The sequence below is a fragment of the Anomaloglossus baeobatrachus genome, chromosome 3, assembly GCF_048569485.1.
Source record: "Anomaloglossus baeobatrachus isolate aAnoBae1 chromosome 3, aAnoBae1.hap1, whole genome shotgun sequence".
NCBI classification, from domain to species: domain Eukaryota; kingdom Metazoa; phylum Chordata; class Amphibia; order Anura; family Aromobatidae; genus Anomaloglossus; species Anomaloglossus baeobatrachus.
The window spans coordinates 377305421-377318352 of NC_134355.1; the positions used below are offsets into that span (position 1 = coordinate 377305421).

A 12932-nucleotide genomic window follows, 5' to 3' on the forward strand; every position below is an offset into this window, starting at 1 on the left:
GGGGTTGGTTAGGGAGGGTCAGGAGTAGTCAGTCAAGTGATGACTCTCGGGAGGAGAGGTCACAAGTACTTGGAGGAGGTTAGGAGCTGGGCTCCTCAGTTACTAGGTGGCAGACATTGTTCTGGGCCTGGTAGGATCTGGAACCCTGGTCACAGGGGATCATGTCAAGGGGCACGGAACTGCCGAGGAGGGCAGCCGGCGGCCTTGAGCCATCTCCGGGCAGGATCCAGGGCACGGCGGGGTATATGGACCCTAGGCCTGGAAGTAGCGTCCTGGTAATTTAGCCAACAAGGGCGAAGACTTCATGATTCGTCCTCCACCCGCTCCGGGGTACTAGCGCAACGAGGGGGATAGGACTTTCCCAATACATAGTCCAGAAAATCCCAAGCATGAAGCCTAAGAGCAAGCTCACTCCGTTAGCCATACGGGTGAGCGGGACCTGATTAGTTTTACACTACAGGGGCCAACCAGTAAAGAAAGTGCCAAGGAAAAGGTCACAGGATAACAAACAACACCATCGGGCACGGGATCCCAGCGTACTCCCTCCCTGCTACAGCGGTTCTAAGAATTCCGGTTTACAAGTTGTCGGTGTCAGCGTTATTGGACTGAGTGAGTATGCAGTGACCCTTTCCTCCCCAACGGAGCTCCCCTCTCACCACCACCAAGCCCCGGGGCATTCTCCCCCTACCGACGGAGGGGGTTAAACACTTGGCTGCCATACCATCGCCAACGGGCGCTCCCCACAGCAGCAGTGGTATTGCACCTTACCACTCACCGTGGGTGGCGTCATGAACTCTAACGACAAAACCCCTTGTAAATACACCCCTTTTATTTCGGGTGTCCGCGCGGCCCCTCCCGGGTCCGGAGATCCCTCGAGCCACCGCGGATCCAGATCCGAGCAGCAACCCGGCTGCTGGCGTTGTGGCGGTACATATACCCTTGGGGGGAAAGGGAGCTGTTTACCCTTGGGAGGAGAGCTGTATACACTTTGAGGGAAGGACAGCTGTATACCCTTGGGGGAGGAGGGCAGCTGTATACCTTTGGGGGAGCTATATACCAGGGAGGTGAGCTGTATACATTTGGGGGGAGGATAGCTGTATACCCTTGAGCCGAGCGTTAGCTGGCTGAGAACAGCTAGTATACTCCTATATGTATCAGTACGACACCATACACAAGAATATGGGGTAGTATTAAAGTCATTATATTTTTATAGACCGCAGACAGTATATGGCCTTCATCATCTGTCCATGTTTCCAGTACATGTGATATCCGTTCTTTTCAGATACCACACGTGCTCATTATAACTAGTAATGAGCGAGCACTAAAATGCTCAGGTGCCGGTTACTTGTATCAGCATCTCGGACAGGTTCAACCCAAGTAACAAGTATAATGGAAGTCAATAGGACACTCGAACATTCTTCCGGAAAACTCCCCCAGGAGGTCTCGGGCGGGTGGGGGGGTAGTAAAGGCAATAAAATGAATGGATACAGCGTTCAAATGGAATGGGGGAGATGCCTGGACTCTGACTCCCAGGTTGCTGCTGGGAACAATGTTGTTGGCAAATTGCACCACTTTTACAGAGTGACAATGAAACCAACAAAACCGAAGATGAAATGGATTTTATAGGAAAAAATGTTAGGATAGATTCTTTACTGTATAATGACATGTACAATGGGGAAATAAAAGTATTTAGTCAGCCCCCAATTGTGCAAGTTCTCCAACTTAAAAAGATGAGAGGCCTGTAATTGACATCATAGGTAGACCATAACTAAAGAGACAAAATGAGAAAACAAATGCAGAAAATCACCTTGGCTGATTTGGCAAGATTATTTTGCAAATTATGGTGGAAAATAAGTATTTGGTCAATAACAAAAGTTTATTTCAATATTTTGTTATATATAGTATTGAGCGAGAAGTTGACTATTTATACTCGCTATGCTCTTAGCGAGTACTGTCTGCTACTCGTATATTTGTTACAAGTAGTGGGTGCAATGTAAGTCAATGGGAAATACTCGCTAAGTAGCAGTAATCCGAAAGCTGTACTTTTTGTGCGAGTAGCGAATAGTAGGGCTTTCGGGTCACTCGCAACTTAGCGAGTATTTCCCATAGACTTACAGTACATTGCGCCGCTACTCGTAATGAATATGCGAGTAGCGGACAGTACTGGCTAAGAGCATAGCGAGTACGAATAGACAACTACTCGCTCAAGACGGTTATATATCCTTTGATGACAATGACACAGGTCAAACGTTTTCTGTAAGCCTTCATAAGGTTGGCACACACTGTTGGTGCTATGTTGTCCCATTCCCTGCTTGTGGAGTGTGTTACTGATGGTAGCCTTTGTTACGGTGGTTGCAGCTTTATGCAGGTCATTGGCTAGGTCCTTTCGTGTAGTTCTGGGATTTTTGCTCACCGTTCTTGAGATCATTTTTTTCCCATAGGGTGAGATCTTGTGTGGAGCTCCAGATCGAGGCAGATTATCAGTGGTCTGGTATGCCTTCCATTTTCTTATTATTGATCCCACACTTCATCACAATAAGCTGCTTGCCTATTGCAGATTCAGTCTTCCCAGCCTGGTGAAGGGCTACAATTTTGTTTCTGGTGTCCTTTGACAGCTCTTTGGTTTTCACCATAGTGGAGTTTGGAGTGTGACTGAGGTGTGGACAGGTGTCTTTTATACTGATAACAACTTCAAACAGGTGCCATTACCACAGATAATGAGGGGAGGACAGAGGAGCCTCTTAAAGAAAAAGTTACAGGTCTGTGAGAGCCTGAAATCTTCATGTTTTTAGGTGTCTAAATATTTATTTTCCACCATAATTTGCCAAAAAATGTTCCAAATCAGACAAGGTGATTTTCTGGATTTGCTTCCTTATTTTGTCTCTCATTGTTGTGGTTACCTATGATGTCAATTACAGGCCTCTCTCATCTTTTTAAGTTTGAGAACTTGCACAATTGGTGGCTAACTAAATATTTTTTCCCCCCACTGTATATAAGACAAATCTAAAAAAAGGAAAAAAATATGCCTCCTCCACCCCCTTAAGGCTATGTTTACACATAGCGTTTTTGCACTCTCATTGCTTTTAATGTTGAAAAACTGCAAAAATGCTGAAAGAATTGACATGCTGCTTCTTTAAAAAAACAAATGCAGCAGTTTTCTATTTCAGTCATTAAAAAAAAATAGTGCATTAGATTTATGGAATATTCTTGCTTTTTCTGGTATAAAGCGTCTTTTAAGTTGCATAAAACACAGCAAAAATGCAACTTGTAAACATAGTTTTAATAGCAAGATCATCTCTAACCGTATTTCACCATGTTTTTTTTTAATTTAAATGAGGGATTGCGATACACTCTAGACGACACATAGAGGAGGGCCTCAGAATACATTTTTGGAGTGGGACTCCTACAGTCGTAATGCCTATTCACTAAGTGAATTTATGGCTTCTTTCACACGTCCATGAAAATCCACGGACGTGTAAATGGTACGTATTGCCCTCCGTGTGCCGTGATTTTGGCACACAAATGTTCTCCATGTGCTATCCATGATAATACACGGAGAATAGGAACTTTTTGCTCACCTCTCCCTGGCGCTGCTGTCCGTGGTGCTGATGTCTTGCACTCTGCGGTCTCTGGCCCTTCTGACTTCCCATTGCTGCTGCTTTTTACGGTCCTGTGCAGTGACTATGCGATGATCAAAATGAGCGGAAGTCGGAAGCAAGTGACAGCAGCGCTGGAGAAGGTGAGTATAGAAATTAATTTTGTTTCACAGAAACATGGTTTTCTCTGGTACATGTCACACTGATTTCACACGGATCACATCTGTGCGGTCCATGTGACACCCGTGCTGCCGAAGAATAACAGACATGTCTACGTGTGGAGCACACGGACACACGTATGCTCCACACGGACATACAGTCCATGTGAAGACACGCATGTGTGTGCAGACCCATTGATTTTAATGGGTCTACGTGTGTCTGTCTCCGGTACGTGTGAAAACGGGCGTCACACATACCGGAGACACGGATGTGTGAAGGGGACCTATATATGTAAGAGAATGTTAGAGGTAGGCCTCATAGACATCCTGGAAAAATTATGTAGGAGGCCATCATACACATCCTAGAATAATTAAGAGCAAGGGTCCTATGAAGACCTTGTTAATATAGTGGAGGAAGAGAAGAGAAAGAAGAAACCGAGCCATATACCCTTGTTTCAGTGGCATGGGGTGCATGGGAATACACCCCAGAAAAAGGACATTTAATTGGCTTTACCTTCTGCTATCATGCGCTGAGGTTGAGAAGTCTGGGCCAATCCATGCCTTGGTCATTTTGTAAGAAACAGTGTGTCAGCATTTTCAGTTGACAGGCTAATGCGCCCATATGTTATGCATTGGCGGCACTAAAAATATCAGTGATGTAATTTAATGCAGGATTTTGGAGACAAAAGCCTCATCAAACCTCTACGACAGTCCACAAATCTCCAGAGACATTGCAGAACACAATCACTTTTTGACTTGTGCATCATGGTAAAAGAAAAAATGGCTCCTATTGTCTCTGTGAGCCAAATGTGAATATGTACAAGATGGCTGTAAATTTTTCATAAATTAAGAAAAACGTTGCATCAAATGTACTGCACTATAGCCCTGAGTAATTATTTGGGAGGTGGGGATTTTGTCACTTTTTTTCTTTTTATGGTATTCAGTCCATCAGCCATGTTAAGTGCTTTGTGCCCACTGGATGGAAGGCTCATGAGTCAGTTATTTTCCGGGTTGCCCAACTTTTAATTGGCCTGACCAGAATCCTGCAAATCATTCAGCTCATCTCTAGTTCTTAATAACATTGTAAGTTACATACTGTAATGTGGCCATAAAATACATAAATAGGGGGCCATAATGAAGTTTATGCCAGCTTTCCACTGTAAAAGCAATAAAATGTACGACTTTTATTGATATCTTAGGGTGGAGTTGTGGTGCAGTTCCCAGGTTGGTCTGACAGATTTACTATATATAATGGCAGAAATTTGCATAAATTATAGCACAGATCTACACCCGCTCATAGCAGATTAATTCAATTTCCAATGGACAGGGAGCAAGTATGTCCCACACTTATTATGCGGCCTCCCAGTTCAAGTATGTCTTCCCCATTAGTTTTTCTATAATGTACAAAATGATCAATAAAATAGCTATTTTTATTTCCAGATCTACTTTACATGTATCAAACCAATTCCGTGTAATTGAATGTACTCTATAAATTGCATATAGTCTTAGTATAGATGCCGATTAGACAATCAAAATGGATGTATGGTTGCTTTCATGCCCCTCAGAGCCCACCTAGCGCTAGCAATATTTTCTTTATGAATGTCCAAATTGAAAACGGGCTCTCCTATAGATGTTGATGAACGATACACTGGACATGGGTATGTATCGGATTTCTGGGCATCGTGAATCCCAGACTTTTCTGATGTAGACAAACAGTGCAGATGAATAACAGGAAGGACATTGAGGCTGTGCTTTGGAGGGGAATCCACAATCTCTCCATCAGTCTTGTTCCAATTCACTCCCCAAAGATGAATTCCATGTACAAAGATTCCTTCTTGGGGTGGATCTCGAATCTAGAATGAAACATATTGCCAATTGGTTATTTTAATTGCTCATGATTTGTAATTTTACTCATTCTAACGTCATTGCGGACACAAACTGTAGAACAGAAATTTTGAACAATACACAGTCATACTTTTTCTTTAGAAAAGCCACTTGACTGTCGCCAATGTTCATACACATTAAGCAATCAAAAGCATATAAACCTCTTTACTCTCCGCCCCAGCCTATCTTCACGTTTCTGACCAGCCCAAATTTTACATTCCTGACCACTGTTACTTTGAGGTACTAACTCTAGAATGCTTCAACATATCGCAGTGATTCTGAGACTTTTTTCGTGACCTGTTGTACTTCACGTTAGTGGTAAATGTAGGTTAATATGATTTTCATTTATTTATGAAAATATTGAAAATTTGACAAAAAAAGTGATCATTTCGCAATTTTCATACTGAATTTTTATGCCCTTAAACCAGATGTTTATGTTACACAAAATAGTTAATAACATTTATCATATGTACTTTACATCAGCATCATTTTTAAAACACACGTGTGTATATATATTTTTTTTGTAGGAAGTTAGAAGGGTTAAAAAATTGTCAGCATTTTGTTTCTTTCTTACAACATTTAAAAAAACCACTTTTTATTGGGATCGCATCACATTTGAAGTGACAGGGAGTGGCCTATGTGACAGTAAATACCCCAAAAACCCCATTTTAAAAACTGCACCCCTCAAAGTGGACACAATCACATTTAAGAAGTTTATTAATGCTTTAGCAATGTTGAAGAAAAAAATAACATTTTTATGTTTCCCACAAAAATGTTGCATTAGCCTCAAATTTTTCAATTTCTCAGGGTTTACAAGAGAAATTGAAGAACAATTGTACTGTACCTTTTCTACTGAGTATGCTGATACCCCAGATGTGATTAATTTTTCATTTTCACAATGATATCAGGAGAACATTGACCCTAAAATTTGTTGTACTATTTTTCCTGAGTATGTTAATTCACCATATGTTGTGGAAAACTACTGTTTGGGCTCACGGCAGGGCTCCGAAGGGACAGAGCACCATTTGACATTTGGAGGGGAAAATTGGCTGGAATAGAACACGGATGCTATGTTGCATTTGCAGAGCCCCTATGCCTACACAGGGAAAATCCCACACAAGTGAACGCATTTTGAAAACTACACCCCTCAAAATATTTAGCTAGAGGTACTGTATATTGACCACCTTGAACCTACAGAACCTACAGATGCTTCTCAGAATTTTAAAAAGTTGAACCATGAAAATGAAAAAAAAGTTACCAGAAAAATGTAGCTTTAGCTGCAAATTTTTTATTTTTACAAAGGAAACTGGAGCATACAATTTGTTGTCCAAGTTTTCCTGAGTACAACAATGCCTCATATGTGTGGTGGGAAACTACTATTTGAGCACACGAAAGGGCTCAAAAGGGAAGTAGCGCTATTTGAATTTTGGAGCGTAATTTGGGCTGTTATAGATTGTGGATTCCATGTCACATTTCAAGAGACACTGACATTCCAGAGAATTGGAACCCAAATGAGTGACCCTATTTTATAAACTACACCTCCTAATGAATTCATCTAGAGGTGCAGTTATCATATTGACACCACAAGTGTGTCACTTTTACAATTTTTTTTTTCAATTTTATGCCATTGGGAAGTGAAGAAAAAATAATGACATTTTTACATTTTCACATAAGGAAATTGGTAAAAATGGCATTAAAATTGGTCAAACAAATTCTGCTGAATGTGGCAATATCCTAAATGTGGCTCTATAGCACTGTTTAGCCACACAATGAGACTTGGGAAAGAAGGAGCGCTATTTGATTCTTTTGAGCACAGATTTTCCTAGAATAGTTTGCTGACTCCATATACAGAGTGCACAAGTACCAGAAAAGCAGAACCCCACTCAAGTGTCCCCATTTTGGGAATTACACCACTCTAGGAATTTATCCACAGCTGTAGTGATGATTTCGATTCCATGAATCTTTTCCAGAAACAAGTGGCAGTGTTGTGGAGTAAAAAGTGCAAATCTAACATTGTAGAGCCCAGCTTGTGCTATTGGAGACCCAAACCCTGTAAATTAAGTGGGCTCTCCTCACTACAGTAATGCCAAACATGTGGATGCTAAATGTGGTTAGCACATTGGGGGGCATTTGGATTTGGGAGCACAGATTTTGCTGGCTTTCTATTATTTTTTTTATTTTCTTTGGAGGAGGGGGGGGTTCTATCAGTAATGTGAACACCCCCTTTATTTAAATTGACAGATAACGGACCTGAGTGGATTATTCATGGATTAAGTTGAAGCTTTTATTGTGAACATTTTGGATCACTTATATCATGTGCTGTACACTGAGCACTTACATCGGGGCTTCCATCTAAATCTCTGAAAAACGGGATTCAGATGATGGCCCCAAGGGATCCATTCACTATAATGAGGTGGCAGTGTTGTAATCAAAAGTATATTGGAACTATTGAATAAAGTGCCAGTGCATATACAATTAATGAATAAATATTTAAAAAACAGGATACCCACTAGGCTGACATACTGTATATAGTAGCACAAAATGAAAAGCTGGACCGCTGCGCAAACACTCGCAATTAGCATCCTCAAGGGGTTGAAAAAGTATATTGCCAAGATATGGTATAAATAGAAAAGAAAAGGGAAGCCTAATGGCTGAATCACAGATGTGCATGTGCACATATAAATTATTCAATGGCAGCATGTACCTGATAGAACATGTCATCCGGGCTCCCCCATCTGGAGTGCGCCATCTAGAAGTGTGCAAGAAACCCAGGGGAGGAGTGTGCACAATCAGGTTGCATGTAATCTACCAGTAGTCATTTTACATAAGAGCAATTTACCATCGGAGGAGTTGGTCATAAAACAAATGTTAAAAGAAAAATAGAGCTTGGATATCATGTTGTTGTCTAGGGACAAAGAAGGGAGGAGGAGAGGGATTAATTGTGTGCACATAAAGCACAAACAAATTTAATAATATGAAAAAGTGAGAATAAGCCAATAAAATAAAGGTACATGTGTAAAAAATACACACATAATAAATGGAAAAAGGAATGCAAGTGTATATGAGACAATAGGATGTATAAACCTACATGAATGAACTATTAACTTCACTTTTTACCATTAATATTTAAGACTTGATAAATGTAATATAAAAAATGTGAAATAAAATTCTACAGTAAATACTTTGTATGCAGAAGACAATCCATAGTTTCTCCTAACACCACACCCCATCACCAACTCCATTGTTGCTGTATAATAATGAATACATTTGCACATAACTGATATTAAATGGACAACTACAACCCATTAACCTTATCATAAAGTATATGGCCTGAAAGGTTATACGTCAACAACCGCCCTGGAAATGTAAGCAAGATCGGCCCGCAAAATGTCACGGTCAACACAAGTTGACATCTGCCACCACCATCAATACAGCATATTAACATAAAAAAAACTATTTAAACCGCACATACTTTACAATTTTATTTTGTAGATTTCCATTTTGGACACCTCTTATCTGACAGAAATTTTGAATTATACAGTCATGCTAATTTTTATTTTCTTGCTGTAAATGTCACTTGACCAGTGTTGTCCATGTTCATAAAAATTAAAGGGGTTCTTCAAGAGATAAAATAAAACACTTTTAAATATTAAATCTTTTCCTAAATACGTTCTATTTAGCAAAAACATTCTGTATCTATTGCACACCTTTTCCCGACTGCCCACTATAGATAAACTTCGGCCCTAGCTAGACTTTGTGTGGCTCCAGGATTCCGGGTCAGAACACTAGTTCTGACCGGCGACATCATCGGGACCTGATTGCATCAGGTTCTGATGATGTCATCTAGTGATGGGCGACTGTTCTCACCACTGCTCATTACTCAGTCAAACATCTGGTTTCTCCAACGCGACTCAAGTACACAGTTTAATACAAGTCAATGAGAAAGTCGAGCATTTTCAAACTCAGGCTTGATGGAGTAACGCGCTGTGGTGAGAATGCTCGCTCATTACTAATGTTAACCCTTTGTTCTATTCCATATGTCACGATCAATAGCGATCGCAGCATACAGAAGTTTGTGACAGGGAGTGGGCTCCTTCTCTCACTCCTCCAGCACACCAGCCAGAGGTCTGTATGCATGGCAATACATTACACCAGCGATCAAAGTAATAATCGATAAAGTTCCATACAGGGACTAAGTAAAAAAAAAAAGGAAGAAATTCTAAAAATATATATTTTAAAAAAGTCACAAAATGAAGGAACAAAAAAGAAAAAGAAAAAACATTCTACCAATAAATAAGTTTATGTAAAAACAAAAATAAACAAAAGTACACATTTGGAATCGCAGTGATCGATAAAACTTTCACACTATTTAATTTCTTCAGGGAACACCATAAAAAGGTAAATCAAACATACAGCAAATATTTTTTTCTTTTTCATCATACCGCTGAAAAACAAAAGTAATAAAATGCAATCATATTAATGTAAATAAAAATATCGCTGAAAACGTCATTTTGTCTAGCAAAAACCAAGCCACCATACAGCTCAATCAGCGGAATAATAAAAGTGGGAATTAGTTCTACCGGTAATTGTATTTTCAGGACTCCATCATGACTGCACATCAGAAGGTTGTCCCTCATATCATCTATAATGAAGTCAAAGATCGGCACTTATTTTCATTTTGTTTTTTTTCAATTTATTTTCTTCAAGTCATCATATACAATAGTGATGCGTTTTGACCTAAGCCATAGATCTTTCTCAAACTTTGTATACAGTCATAACCTGACCATTGGCTTACAAGTACTGATGAAAAACACTGACTTGATTTAACAAGTGTGAATGATACTAGAATTCATATGCTGCGGAGCCTTCTACTTCTTTTATTCCTGTAGAGATAGATATATCCATGTACAAGTGCATCACAATGAGTTAGAATATCCTCAAAAAGTTAATTTATTTCAGTAATTCAATACAAAAAGGAAAAATCATATATTATATAGAGTCATTACAAACAGAGTGATCTATTTCAAGTGTTTAGTTCTGTTAATGATTATGGCTTACAGCCAATGAAAACTCAAAAGTCATTATCTCAGAAAATGAAAATAATTACCACAAAACACCTGCAAAGGCTTCCTAAGTATTTAAAATGGTCCCTTAGTCTGGTTCAGTAGGCTACACAATTATGGGGAACACTGCTGACTTGACAGATGTGCAGAAAACAATCATTGACATACTCCACAAGGAGGGTAAACCACAAAAAGTAATTGCTAAAGAAGCTGACTATTCACAGAGTGCTGTATCTAAGCATATTAATGGAAAGTTGAGTGGAAGGAAAAAAGTGTGGTAGAAAAGGGTGCACAAGCAACCAGGATAACCGAAGCTTTGATAGGATTGTTAAAAAAAAGGCCAAAAATTTGGGGGAGAATCACAACGAGTGGGCTGCTGCTGGAGTCAGTGCTTCAAAAGCCACCACACACTGTCACATTCCTTGTGTCAAGCCACTCATGACCAATAGACAACGCCAGGAGCGTCTTACAAGGAGAAAAAGAACTGGACTGTTGCTCAGTGATCCAAAGTGTTGTTTCCAAATGAAAGTAGATTTTGCATTTTACTTGGAAATCAAGGTTCCGGAGTCTGGAAGAAGAGTGGAGAGGCCACAATCCAAGCTGCTTGAGGTCTAGTGTGAAGTTTCCACAATCAGTGATTGTTTGGGAAGCCATGTCATCTGCTGGTGTAGGTCCACCATGTTTTATCAAGACCAAAGTCAGTGCAGCCGTCTACCAGGAAATTTTAGGGCACTTCATACTTCCTTCAGCCAACAAGATTTTTGGAGATTGAAATTTAATTTCCCAGCAGGACTTAGCACCTGTCCACCAATACCTGATTTAATAACCACAGTATCACTGTGCTTGATTGGCTAGCAAACTTGTCTGACCTAAACCCCATAGAGAATCTAAGGGGTATTGTCAAGAGGAAGATGAGAGACACCAGACCCAACAATGCAGATGAGCTAAAGGCTGCTATGAAAGCAACCTGGGCTTTCATAACACGTCAGCAGTGCCACAGGCTGATCGCCTCCATGCCATGACGCATAGATGCAATAATTCATGCAAAAGGAGCCTCGACCAAGTATTGAGTATATTTACTGTACATACTTTTCAGTAGGCCAACATTTCTGAGTTTAAAATCATCTTTTCAGTTGGTCTTATGTAGTATTCTAATTTTCTGAGAAAATGACTTTTGGTTTTCATTGGCTGTAAGCCATAATCATCAACATCAACATCAACCAGAAATAAACACTTGAAATACATCCCTCTGTGTGTAATGACACTATATAAAATATGTGTTTCCCTTTCTAAATTGAATTACTGAAGTAATCTTTTTGAGGATATTCTAATTTATTGAGATGCACTTGTATGTGCAGTCAAAGTCCCAGCCATACTAAGCTGAGCCCACTCCATGCTCCCTGCTGAGCAGACACCTATTATGTTACACAGATGGCATCTGACTATAACAACAGAGATTGGAGCTTGCTCCCATTGCTTAGTCCTCTCAGGAAGCCCAACCACTAGATGGATTTTGTAGGAGAATGTTAATTACACTATTTACCGCAGTACTATACTATTGTATTATATAATGTAAGTGACCCAATGATTGCAGGTTCAAGTCCCTTAGGAGGACTGAAAAATAGAGTAAAAATTAAAGAAAAAAACAAAATAAATTTAAAAATGTTTCAGACCCCTTTTCTCTGTGCAAGAATAAAGAAATAAAAAAAAATTATATTTAAAGTCCAATCTCTGAAGATAAATATGTTTAAACCATAGGTTAAATGCTATCAAAATGTTGTTTGTATCCTAAAGTTCTAACAACATAAACCACAGTTCATCACACAAAAAACATCTTAGGCTAGGACACACGGTGAGTAAAATGGAGATAAAAATCGCATTCTACTCGGACCCATGTTACTCTATGAGGTCGCTCCCATGAGCGATTTTTTTCTCTAAGCCCTAATTGGACCGAGAAAACAATCACAGCATGCTGCAAGTGGAATCCGATTAGTTTTCACTCGCACCCATACAAGTCTATGGGTGCGAGAGAAACATCACATTCCACTCACATTACTCTAAAGTGTAATCAGCTGATAATGGAGGAGCTAGAGAGATTAGTCCCTCTCTCTCCTCCGCAGATGTGTTCCGATCACAGCACAGTATAGTGACACTTGGCTTACACTTGCAGCAGAGTGGGAGTCGGGAGTCATTAGCATAAGGCATCCGATGCTCTCGCATCGGATGCTAAA

General features: G+C 39.9%; 1 protein-coding gene across 1 annotated transcript in view; it reads right to left on the bottom strand.

The window, feature by feature from the left end:
- Positions 1-4794: 4794 nt before the first annotated feature.
- Positions 4795-12932, bottom strand: part of LOC142297246 (dynein axonemal heavy chain 5-like) — a 460910-nt gene continuing 452772 nt past the window's right edge. Inside the window, exon 106 of the mRNA XM_075341502.1 lies at positions 4795-5607. Coding sequence (XP_075197617.1) covers positions 5284-5607 — 324 coding nt within the window. The 3' untranslated portion in view covers positions 4795-5283. The remainder of the gene's footprint in view (positions 5608-12932) is intronic.